At 40.5% G+C, this 12,714-nt stretch overlaps 1 protein-coding gene across 4 annotated transcripts in view; it reads right to left on the minus strand.

Annotated features, from left to right (window-relative positions):
* ARFGAP2 (ADP ribosylation factor GTPase activating protein 2) overlaps positions 1-12,714 on the minus strand; it is a 722,347-nt gene that overhangs the window by 127,492 nt on the left and 582,141 nt on the right. For all 4 annotated transcript variants that reach the window (XM_044082689.1, XM_044082691.1, XM_044082688.1 and 1 more), the window contains one exon: positions 9,336-9,426. In XM_044082689.1, coding sequence (XP_043938624.1) covers positions 9,336-9,426 — 91 coding nt within the window. The remainder of the gene's footprint in view (positions 1-9,335; positions 9,427-12,714) is intronic.

A 12,714-nucleotide genomic window follows, 5' to 3' on the forward strand; every position in this document is an offset into this window, starting at 1 on the left:
AAAGTGATGTCCCCAGCCTTCACCAGGGATCATCGAATGAGATACTTATAGAACCACTCACCCTTCAGGGACAGTAAGACATCCATCCGTCCCTGCCACTGTATCAGTTATCAGGGCCACTAACCAAATCCTGGTAGACTGGGCCATAGTCACAGCTTTATCCTTTTATGCCACTAGAGCAGCTGAATTCTTAAACACACAATACGTGTATATATAAATATATCTATATATATATATATAAATATATCTATATATATATATATATATATATCTCTATATATATATATATATATATATATATCTCTATATATATATATATATATATATCTCTATATATATATATATATATCTCTATATATATATATATATCTCTCTCTATATATATATATATATATATATATATATATATATATATATATATATATGTATACACACACATACACTGTATATTTACAATGTATTTATATCTACACACACACACACACACACAAGTATCAGGCACTCCTGTAGAACCTTACAGGATTTTAGGCTGCTAGCATATGTGCAATGGGCTCCAAAGATTATATTTCAAATATTCCCTCAAAGGCCTATAACTAAAGGAAAAAACAAGAAGTCTGGGGTCTTTCTACAGCTACTAGGTCTATGTATCTTGTACTTGATTCAGAGACTACACTCTCATTAAGGCCCTCAGGTGCTAGACCTGATGGACTGAAATGTTTTTAACAGTGAAAACAATACTCACGGAAGAGGCACCCCGAAACAAAACATGCACTTTTAACAGGTGATTCTTTGTCAGAATGAATTTATCATCCACATACACATCATTTGGACCTTAAAATTATCATCAAACCACAGACTCAAATATCGAAAAACTTTCTTATAAAATATTTAAATAAACTAATATAAATAACAAAACGATCGTTCCCAAACATGATACTTACCATTCTCTGAAAGTTGCCTGGAAGGGACTGACAGACTTTTGACTGTTTCATGTAGAAAAAAAACAAAACTGATGACTAAACAGGCTGCACTTTTTAGCAATACGCTGGACCAATGTCTTGAGAAATAGAGGTGGTCAGCTGTGGAAGGGAATACTAAGAGCTATGGAAGTCAGACTAGAAGGGTGCACGTCTACCTGTGGTAATTTTCCAAGGATAAAGATTCTACTGCAGTAAAGATTCCTATAATGAACATATGCTATTAACCATGGCAAGACCAAACTCATTACCTCTCGGTTTGAGTCAAGAATGTCACTAACCTTCCTGGTTAGGGCTGCTGGAGTTTTTAAAGCTCCCCAGATTGTGTACATTTAATGCATTTAAATACCGCAGCATAAGCTTTATTACTCACTGTATTTCTCATTATGCCCTCTTTACATCACAGAAAATGTCTGCAGTTCATAATGCCCCATATATTAAGACAAGATTTCTAAAAATAGAGGACTGTTGATACCTTATTTTAACCACTCTGCCCTTGTCACTTTGCTACACTACACTTTGTCCAATCATGCATAAAAAACGGTCATTCTGACATCTTGCACGGTATGGCACTGCCTCCTTTATCAAAATAATGGACATTTTTCTATCATCACAAGAAAGGACTGAGTGAGCACATCATCATCATATACAAAATCCTGTCCTTGCCCAACTTTACTATGGTACAAGCTTAAATACTGGAGTACTCAATGTAATTTCTCCTTCAACTCGTATTGCCAAAGCTTCATACTAACATTGTTGTTTTGACTAAGGCACTCAATACATCCAAACTATGGAACAGCTTACCTTATGAAATTATAAATATCTTCAAATTAGACATTAAAATTATGAGCATCAGTTTGTGCTCCACTGTTCAGTGTCAAATTTTCAACACTTAGCCATACCTTACTAAGTAGGATGCTTTTGGTACTCGAATGCATGCATAATGTAAACAAGTCTTTGCACTACAAGTACTCAGTCACAGTATACATCATACCGCACTGCACTATATGGAAAGACAGGACTGAGCTCTCTAATGTGTGCCTGAGGCAGGCACGAACCTAGCTTCGAGCAGCATTCTATCACGAAAAAGATGGATTAAAAATAAATGATTAACTTAGCTTTTGATGTCATTCTAAGGGATACAATATGTGTAAGCCCTGGGGGGAGATGGCAGGCAGCTCAAACTCTTTAGCCTGGGATGGCCTACGCCTGTACCCCCAAGGCTTTTGTTTACTGGCAAAATCCTTGTCCACCACACAGTGCCTTTTTCAGGCAATGCCAGTCTTCTAAAACTTGGAAAATAAAACAAATCTTGCTGCTCAATGCTAGGAGCCTTAAAAAAAAAAAAAAAAAAAAAGATCTATTCCCTGCAAGCACACTGTACCATGGGGAAAAAAATCACTACACGATTCATCACAGAGACCTACTTGCAATGACAAGTCTCCTTCACTGCAGGATTTCAATGTCTACAAACACCTTCAGGCCAGCCCATTAGATGAAGGCACTAAAGGTGGTGCGGTCTCCGTAATCTTAAAAAGCCATTTCACCTTCAGGCCAGTTAGACAAGATAACAACCTGAACTCCTCCATGTCCAACTTACTATTGCAAAACCCATTGTCATATAAAGGCCAACTACTGGAGCCTCTTTACGCACCCCCCCCCCCCCCCCAACCAGGCAACATTTCCTACATAACCAACATGGAATCGCTATGCATTAATTCTAAAGCCATTTTCCTTGCAGACTTCAACTACCACTCCATTAAGTGGGAGACATCCACTTCCTCGAACATGTATGCCCAGAAATTTCTGGACTTCATCAATCCAAACTCTCTGGACCAGTTAGTCTGCACTTGGTGATAAAATACTAGACTTGGTCCTTACCGATATGGAGCAGTTATACTCCCATCAATTGTAACTTCCTCCCTGGTCAAGTCAGAACACAGATCAATCACATTCACTTCAAGACTGAAGCCAGAAGCATTTCCAATTCCCCAGTATTCATAGATTATGCCAAGGCTAATCTACTAAAACTAAGTGATGATCTTATGTAAATTCAAAAGCTCCTTCAATTTTGATGACCCAACTGCTTACGTAGAATCCTTTATCAAATTCAATGCACATGTAAATAGTAGTGTAGATGTATCTATTCCCCCTCAAAAGCAAATACACCACCAATTTTAAAAACAAGCCCCTATGGTGGAACCTTAATATAAACAGGTTTTATAATAAAAGCAAAAACCTTATTCCCTCAAAACTAAAGTTAATTCTCAAGATGCCAATAACACGCTTCCTAAACTTGACCTGGAATTTCAGACACCAATCAAATCAGCCAAAGCCAGACAGGAGGCAAAAAATAACCCCCTAAAGCCTTCTTTAACTATGTTAGAAATCTTAGAAACAATGCCCAGCATCGCGCAGAGCTAACAATAAAGAATCACACACACTCAGATCTAACGGACAAAGCCAATCTTTTGCAGAAAAATTTAGTTCAAACTACACCTTTGTCTACCCTTCTATATCCCCAGATCACATAACTACATCTCTTCCATTTTTCTGCATAAGATTTTCTGGTACTGGGTCTCCTGGCCTCCAAGATAGCATCCATAACAGCTTTTGAAAGAGGAGTGTTCTGAATGGCTACATTATCCGCCATGCTGCCAGATTTAAGGTCCTGAGTAGGCTGTGCGGAATCAGATTGTTTTGTTGGGTCAGCAAGTGAGAAGTTTGAGGCAATATCCATGCTGGACCTAGAAACAAGCTCTTTAGGATTGGGTACCAGTGCTGGCGTGGCCAGTCTGGTGCAATCAGTATCATTTTTGGCTTCTCTCGTCTGACCTTTAGGAGTACCCTGGGAAGGAGAGGCAGTGGAGGAAAGGCATATACTGTTAGATTTTTCCAGCTGAAGGATAGGGTGTCCACTTTCCATGCCTGCTTGTGATAAATCCTTGTGCAAAATCTCTGCAATTGGCAGTTGTGAGGGGAGGCAAATAGATCTATGTCTGGGCATCCCCATTTCCTTGTTATCATGCTGAAGACTTGTGGATCCAGTTTCCATTCGTGGGGATCCATGAGGTTTCTGCTTAGTTCGTCTGCCAGAGTATTTGTTTTTCCTGGCAGGAATTGTGCTTGCAAGTGAACTTGAAAAGTCAATGCTGTGTCCCATAAGGTCATTGCTTGTCTGCAGAGGGGGTAGGAATGTGTACCTCCCTGCTTGTTTATGTACCACATGACCGTAATATTATCTGTCTATCAGTAGCTGTCCTGCTTCATGCAGGTCCTTGAAAGCTGTCAGGGCATTTTGAACAGCTAGTATCTCTTTTTGATTGATGCGAAGATGCATCTGGTTTGCAGGCCATGTGCCCTGAATACATTTTCCTGCCATACGGGCCCCCCAGGCATAATCAGATGCATCCATTGTCAGTGTCTGTCTGGCTGTGGGTAAACTGAATGGCAGACCCTTGTTGTGGTGACAGGCCTGTGCCCACCATCGAAACTCCTGTTGCAGGCAGGGAATGAGTGCAATTACTGTCTCCAGGCTGTGGCAATGCTGAGTCCAAACACTTTTTAGATACCATTGTAGTTTCCTCATATGCAGTCTGGCATATGGAATTAGTAGAATGCAGGATGCCATGAAACCCAAGGTCTGCAGGATTTTCCTTGCAGATGAGTGGGTTTTTGTTGCCAGTTTCTTGAAGTAAGAAGTCAGTTGCTTTTGTTTGTCTGGCGTGAGATAAGCCATCTGGGCAGTTGTATTTAAGCTTGCACCCAGGAATATTATCTCTTGAGAGGGTACTAGTTTTGATTTCTTTTCGTTTGCTGTGTACCCTAGGCCAATTAGTAATCTTTTTACAAACGCCAGATGCTCTAGAAGAATGTCTTTGTTCTCTGCTTGAATTAGGCAGTCGTCCAAGTAGGGATATATTTGAATTCCTCTTTGTCTGCAAAATGCAATTACTGGTGCCAGGCATTTTGTGAAGACTCTGGGCACAGTAGATACGCCAAACAGCAGTGCAGAGAATTGGTAGTGCATTGAGCCAGCTATGAATATGAGGTATCTTCTGCAAGATTGTCTGATTGGGACATGCAGGTATGCCTCTTTTAGGTCCAAAGTTACAAGCTAAGCCTTCTTGCCCAGCACGGGCAGTAGCTGCTGTAGAGTCAACATCTTGAATTTTGGAACTTCTAGAAATGGATTTAGTATAGACAGGTCCAGTATTGGACTCCAGGTTTTGTCCTTTCTGGGCACTAGGAAAAGTCTGGAGTAAAATCCTTGCCACTGCTCTTGTTGTGGTACTTGTTGAATGGCCCTCATGTCCATGAGGGCTGTAATTTATTTTTGTGCCTCTACCCATTAATTGTGTGGCAGGTCTGGCATACCTTTTGACCTTGGTAGTGTGTGAAAAATGGAACCTGTAGCCTTGGGACACTATGTTCAGGACCCATTTGTCTTGGGTAACCATTTGCCAATTTGATGAAAAAAGTGCTAGTTTTCCCCCTAAGGGGGCTGCAAAAAGAAAAGCGCTTGGATCTGGCAGAGGAAAGTCACTGGGACGGTTTCCTGTAAGGTTGTGATTTGTCTTCTCTGCTTTTGGAGGTAGGAGCACCCCACTGTTTAGGCCTGTATGAGCCTTGGGGTTGAGATCTGCCTCTGGGACGCCTGTATCTAGGACCAATTTTTGGAAGGCCAGTTCCTGCTAAACCTGGGTGGCTGTACTATTAAGAAATCCTTGACTGTCTGCATGGATTTTGCTTTAGCCTCCATTTTTTTTTCAACACCTCTTCTGCTTTAGTACCAAACAAAGTATCATGCTGTAATGGAGCATCTAATAATTTTGCTTTAACATGATCAGGCAGATTCTGTTCCTTTAACCAAGCATGCCTTCTAATAACAGAACCTGTAACAGTGGCCCTGCAAGAGGCCTCCAGTGAATCATAACCAAACTGCAAAGTAAGCTTTCCCACTTGTTCAGCTGCATGCAATAAAATCCTGCATTTCCTTGTTCTCTGAACATTCAGTATTTGTCAACAATTTCTGTTTAAGCAGTGACATTAAATATTGCTGATATTTAAGCATATGAAACTGACAATTTAAAGCCCTTACAGCCAAGGTAGCAGAAGTGTAAACTTTTTCCCCCCATCTGTCTAGAGCCCTAGAATCCCTATCAGAGAGGACAGGGGTTTTTTTTGCAGGGGAAGGTTTAACCCCTTTGGGGCCCTGAGATATAGTTTCTGGGTCAACAGCGGGGTTTTTATATAGGAATTTATGAGAATCAGGAACCCTGTAGTATCTGTCTGGCTTAGCAGGTGCAGGGGGTAGAGAGTCAGGGGACAGGCCGGACTCTGAAAATACATAATCTACAATGTCTAGAACAGGTGGAATACAAGGGGTCTGTGCTGAGGAAGTAGCAGGGAGTCTCTGAGCCTTTTCTTGGATTCAGAATAATCTTGGCTCTCCCAGTGGAAATGCTCCCTCATGGTATGCAGGGTTTCCACAAAAGAATAATCCTCAGGAGGAGAGGCTGAAGGAATGGATTCTTCAGCATCAGAATCCTGATAGGGAAGCATGGAGTAATCCTGTTCAGAAGAGGAATCAGAAGAAACAGAAACCTGATCAGAAGAATCATACTCTGTCTTGCCTAGGCCTCGTATTGGGGGGGGGGGGATGGGAACCCCTGATTAAAGTAATTAGGCCTTCGGCCATTTTGAGCATCCGTTTTTTAGGCATGGAAGTCTGAGTAGGAGAATGCTGTACTTGTTTCTTTGTCTTTAGAGCTGCTTTAGTCTTTGTCTTTGAAGCTGAAGATGGCTTAACATTTAGTTGTTTAGGTCTGAAAACACCCTCAGAAGCCGATGCCTGCTTAGCGGCTCCGGACTCATCTGAGGGAATGATTTCCAAGTGTCCAATACCTTGAGTACCCAGAGGCCAGTCGGCTCCACGTGGGAGTCGGAAGCGGCCTGTGGCTCTGAGGTAGTGGGCGCCAGGGGCTGCGAAAGCGCCTCACTGAAAACCGGCGAACCAGCGACTGGGCTAGCGGAAGCCTCGTCGTCTGTTTTGGACCTCGGATGCCTATCCTTTTCCTAGCCCTTGCGGTTTTTTGTATACTCCGGTCGGCGGCTTTCCGATGGCATTATATAATTAAATCTTTGGCCAAAGTAATGAAATGCAAAATCAAACAGACGCTTAATAGTGCGTTGGTTAAATCTAGCACAAAACTGACAGCTAGCAACGTTGTGATCAGGGCCTAGGCAAGGAATACAGTAAGAGTGAAAATCCTTATAAGGTATTTGCTTCCCACAAGAAATACAATTGTTAATTTTTTCCTGACATCGGTCTGGAGCAAGAAAAAGTTTCCCCAATGGGGTACTTAGCTTTAATGAAGACTTCGGTTCTGAAATTCGGATTTGAAAATCTCAGGAGTCGGCCGACCGGCACTTGCGAACTGCTTTTGCTTCGGGCACCGCGCGGCAAGAAAGACTGTAGAAAATGGTGTCGGCTTCATCTTTTATACCCCTGGCGCACTGACGTCAGGGAAGAGGCGACAGCAACCGACACCAGACCTAGACTTTGGAATTCTGGCCGACTGAGGGTAGCCTGCCAGCAGGATAACCCAAGAGTAATGACTGCAAAAGTGAAACATGATGAACATCAAATGTTAAGGGTTTATGGCAGACCAACAGTGCAGATGACTGTAAACCTGGTGTCATCATGAACTCCCCAGAAGACTCCCAAATACTCCAAGTGGGCCTTTCCCAAATAACTAGTGGCAAATCCCTGGACTAAAACTAAATGTCAAGAAATGTACAGTTTTATTCTTTGGCAAGCATGGCTGTCCTGAAACTATAAGATTAACACACCCCAGACAGTTGATCCAGCAGTCCAGGATCTGGGAACCTATGTCGAAAACGAACTGTCCTTTGGTTACCACGTATCCACTAATGTAAGGAAGACCTCCTTCATAGTACAGCTTATATTTAAAGGTATCGTGTATAGGTCCAGGGATTTAATCATTCCACTGTACTTGGATCTCATCAGGCCGATCAGAGAATATAATGACCCATCCATTCAGTATGTACCTGTGCAAAAACATGTCATAACTAGAGTGACTACACCAATTTTTCATTAAAAGTATCAATGTTCTGAATCACAAAAACTAAGCACAATATGTCCAAGCATCATCCCTCTCCTCGGTTTCATACAGGCTACTAAGAGGTGACCTCTGTCTCATGTACAGAGCCTCAACAGACCCACTCCTGTCAGACATATTACACACTTGCAAGTCCCGTGTTACCATGAACATCAGCTTAAGGGATCTCAAGCTTTTTTGCAATATAAACAGAACATGTTGAAGGGACAGGTATATATTACAGAGAATACTTCTAAGGAAAAGTCTTCCACTCTAGGTATACTCCTCTTACTCTGTTTAAATGTAATTTAGATGAATGGATGGGAAACTTAAATATCTGTTCCAGGTTTAGCACTCATTTCACTCATGGATACAGGTCACAAGTAAATGACCCCACATATCCTTGTTTTGTCCACCAATGTGTTATTTGTATGGAAAACATAAAGACTAAAAACTATCATGGTAATACAATACTAAGCTTCTTAAGATTTTCACAGATCAAAAACCTAGTAAGTACCTCTGATTCTACATGAAAGAACCAAATTGTGCTACATGTATTAAAATAACGTAGTGCACACAATTGTCATTTGACACTGTTCTGTGATAAGCTACTTAATTATGCAAGAGAGCCTTTCTTAAAGGACCAGTTCATGACTGAAAAATTGTCTGTTGGGATCAACTTTCACCCCCTCACTAAATTAAACAATTACAATAAAGGATAGCCCTCACAATATCTAAAGCAGAGCATCCACATTTTTACAGTAAATTCCCATATATCAAAAGTCAACTAAAACCTACTTAAACCCTCAAAAAATGATCCTGCATATTACAGACAGTCTAAGCCTGGAGGGTACCTATAAATTCCAAAACATCTTAAAAACTTACTTTAGGAAAATTGTAATTTCCAGCACATAGAGAAGTCTTCACTGAAGTTCTATGTATCTGATTAATAAAACTTATTAGTACAGGTTCTTGGAATCCTAGGCCATGCTTACACAGGGAACTCCAACAATCTCTGACCAATTAGCTCCCTTTGCGAAGCATCTGTGAATCATGTACTTGGAAAAAAAAGATACCGAAAACTGCTCTAAATACCAGTCGAGCAAAAACCACAGGAAGTCAGTAGGAATCTTTTCATATCGGAGCCTCCCTCTGAATTCTTACCTTATCAAGACTCTTCCTATCACATTGTAGAATATATAAGAATCCAATGCTTCAACTGCCTTACACCTACCGGAGGTATGGGACTGCTGCTCTCCAAACAAATCTGCAGAACTGATGGAACTGCTCCCTGATAACTGCTCTAGACGTGCCTTTGCTTCATACTGAAAAATAAAACAAATTTAAGTTTTGTCACCAACGGGCAGCTCCTCAGTACAACCACAGCATACAGGTCTGATTGTAACAATTCATTACAAAATCAATAAAACAGTACTTCAACTTGAGTACTCTAACAAATATTTTTCTTATGGATTTTAAATTTCTTTTATGTCTATAAGACAACCATTTTACCAAATTAAAGAAAACTATACACCAAACAGTAGCACTTGGGCTGAGCATTACAACCAGTTAAGAAAAAACACCCTTGTAACTTCCTTCACTTTGATGCACAAATCCTACTGCAATCAGTCAAATTAAAAAAAAAATTATTTCAAGATACCTGTACTTCAATTTTCATTGTTTTGCCATGCCTGTTTTAGAAAGATGGCTTCCAAGAAAATGGAAGTAAATATAAAATGCCAAGGAATCAAGGACATTGATAGATCATGTTAACGTAACTTCTGTACCTACTTTATCCAAATCAGGGGATGAAGGAAGCTGGAGTTTATCCCATTAAGTAAAGGGTGTGTAAATGTAGAAAAGCATTCCAGGACAGGATATTAATCTAGCACCTGATACACACACACAAACAAAGGTGATAAGAAGCAATTCCAACTTACATAAGTTTTTCGGGATACAAGGAAAATGAAAAAAGCTCACATAGTGAAAGGGAAAGCATCCCAGGGACTTGCACAGAAAACAACCCAACAACACAAAGGTAAAGCACTGAGAGACAACAATTAGTGCATCACTGTTCTGGACCTTGTACATTAGTTCTTAAAATCTACAGCATGTAACAAGTGGTACAATGATTTACTGCACTGTAATTCAGTGAAACAATATTCACTGAAATCCGTCCAGTTCCTAATATACACCGCCTAGAGAAATACAACCTACCCTGAAGGGTTGCAGCATCAGATTAAATTACATTTACGTCTTTTCCCAAGAACCTTTTTATTCAAATAATCAGTTAACACTCATTCAGTGATCTGTTGCTTCAACAGTGCCTCTTGCGCAGTTATATCTAACTCGTCAGTATGAGATTTATTCCACAGCCACCCTTCAGAAAACAGCAGCAACACAAACACAGACCTCTTTACCACTAAAAAGGAGAGAGAACTACATGGCTTACCATTTCATTTACTTTTTAGTGCTGCAGTTTTCTAAACTACTACAGAGAACCTTTAATAGACAGCTCCTCTGAACCCTGACATGACCCACACTTGTGTCTCTCAGCTGCCAGTGTTTCAGATATAGTGTGTGTGCGCTTCAAAAACAATGATGGATGAACATGAACACATCCTCAGTCAGAAAGAGCAAAAAATACCACTACGATATAGAAGAAGCCAAATGTCCGAGCCTAACCAGTGTGTTTTTAGCTAGTGCAAGCTGTACAGTTTTAGAACACAATACAGGTTAGCACTATAGAAAATGTCTTCCAGTCTGCAACTTCAGAGTGCATAAAAACATTCCAACAAGTAGCACAGAGCTGAAACATGCAAAAATGAGGTTTCAGAAATAAGTATAAAAAGCACAAACTCCAAAACTGGTTGGACAGTGATTTGCAGAACAAGGTCCATCACAAACATACAAAAGGTTAGCATCCATAGTAAATGCCTCATTGAAAAAGCAGTGTCGCTGCTGAATATGCAGTTGTGGTAGACAACTCTCTGGTATCAAGAGGTGGGATAACTTCAGACCTGGCTACCACAGTGTGGTCAGGAGCAAAGCATTCAGCTTAAGGTTCAGGTGAACCAAAGTCCCCTCACAAACAGATACTACCACTAGTACTGATGGCCATAACAGAAGCATGGATTCTCAAGACAAGGAATTCAGAACTGCATAGGTCATACAAACAAGACAGCTTTTCTTTCTACAAATTGACCAATATTAAATGAACAGATAGGGGAAATGTGAACATACTAGTTTTCTTTTACAATAGAAAAACAATGTGCACATAGTCACACTGTTACATGAGAGAGCAACTAGTTACAGGAACATACTGTGAAAGACAATGTGGGCACTTGATGTGCAATCTGGCTAAAGGGAATAAAATACCAGAACAAAGATAAAGAATTTTAACAGTTAGCACCACAATGTCTTAAAACATTCACAAAACCTACTTAAATAGATGCCCTGTAACAAACTGCTAATACCACTCAAAAGTACCATCACCCAGGTACTCATGTCATGAATATATGTGGAGCTGTTCATAGAATCATCTACTTTAGTGCCCACAAAACACATAATGCTGCGAGGATCTTCAATACCCTAACTGAATAATCTTCGTATTTTCACAAGAGTTGTCATGAACTGCAATCCTAACCTCTTAGAAAATGTATCTGTAGTCAGTATACTGCCAATCCAAATATTTCAACAAAACCACCAAAAAACAAAATAATAGCCAAGGAAACAATAACTGCAATCAAGTAAACTTTACTGGTGTGTCTGGTACCTCGGCCAAATTGCCTTTAAGGAATTTTGTTTGTTTTAAACTGCCAGTCCCTCAGCTCACCACTTTCTAGGACTGCCACCTTGCAACTGTTAAGATCCTAGCAATTCCTGCCCATTTTAAAATGACCAGATAAATCCAACAGCAGTTATGGCAATCCTTGATGTTATTCTCTTTCTCGATGCATTACTCAGCCAGTCCTGGTGCAGGCATTAGTGCCTGACCTTAAAGTAGCCACGTCAAGACTATTGGGGATTGTATTTTTGATGCCTCAAACATGGGAACCTACACACAAAGATCATTAAGATGGAGGTCTGAACTGTGACCTCGACATGCAAGAATTGAGAAGTGTTGAGGCCACAGGCTTTTTTAACCTCATGTATGATGCCATGGCATGAGCCAACATGAAGCATGCACATCCCTAAGCACAGAAACGAGGAGGGCACACAACAGACTTCACAACAAATAATCCTGACAGTAAACCTACTGAAAAGGTTTCCCCAAAACCAGGCATGTATATACTGGCATGAAAAAAGAGCCTCTGACAGGATTTTTGGGATGCCTGAGTTTATCAGAAGTATGACCATGAAGACTGCTTACATCCCCCCTTGCCTGAAGCATCTAAACTCAAATCACACTTATTTCAGCATAACATCATTTGCTTGTATTTCATTTCTTGCTGCACAATGGAGCAAAATCATAATACTGGTTTGATAGTGGGATCTGTGTGGTCCAAGGTTGGTGCACTTCAAACAAACGGTGAAAGAGGTTTTACACTGCCCATCAGTAATCAGTTTGATTAACCCTCATAATAATAAAGACAGACAGATGTAGAAAGCAA

This window comes from Protopterus annectens, chromosome 9.part0 (genome assembly GCF_019279795.1).
Source record: "Protopterus annectens isolate FY-2018-M chromosome 9.part0, PAN1.0, whole genome shotgun sequence".
Taxonomy (NCBI): domain Eukaryota; kingdom Metazoa; phylum Chordata; order Ceratodontiformes; family Protopteridae; genus Protopterus; species Protopterus annectens.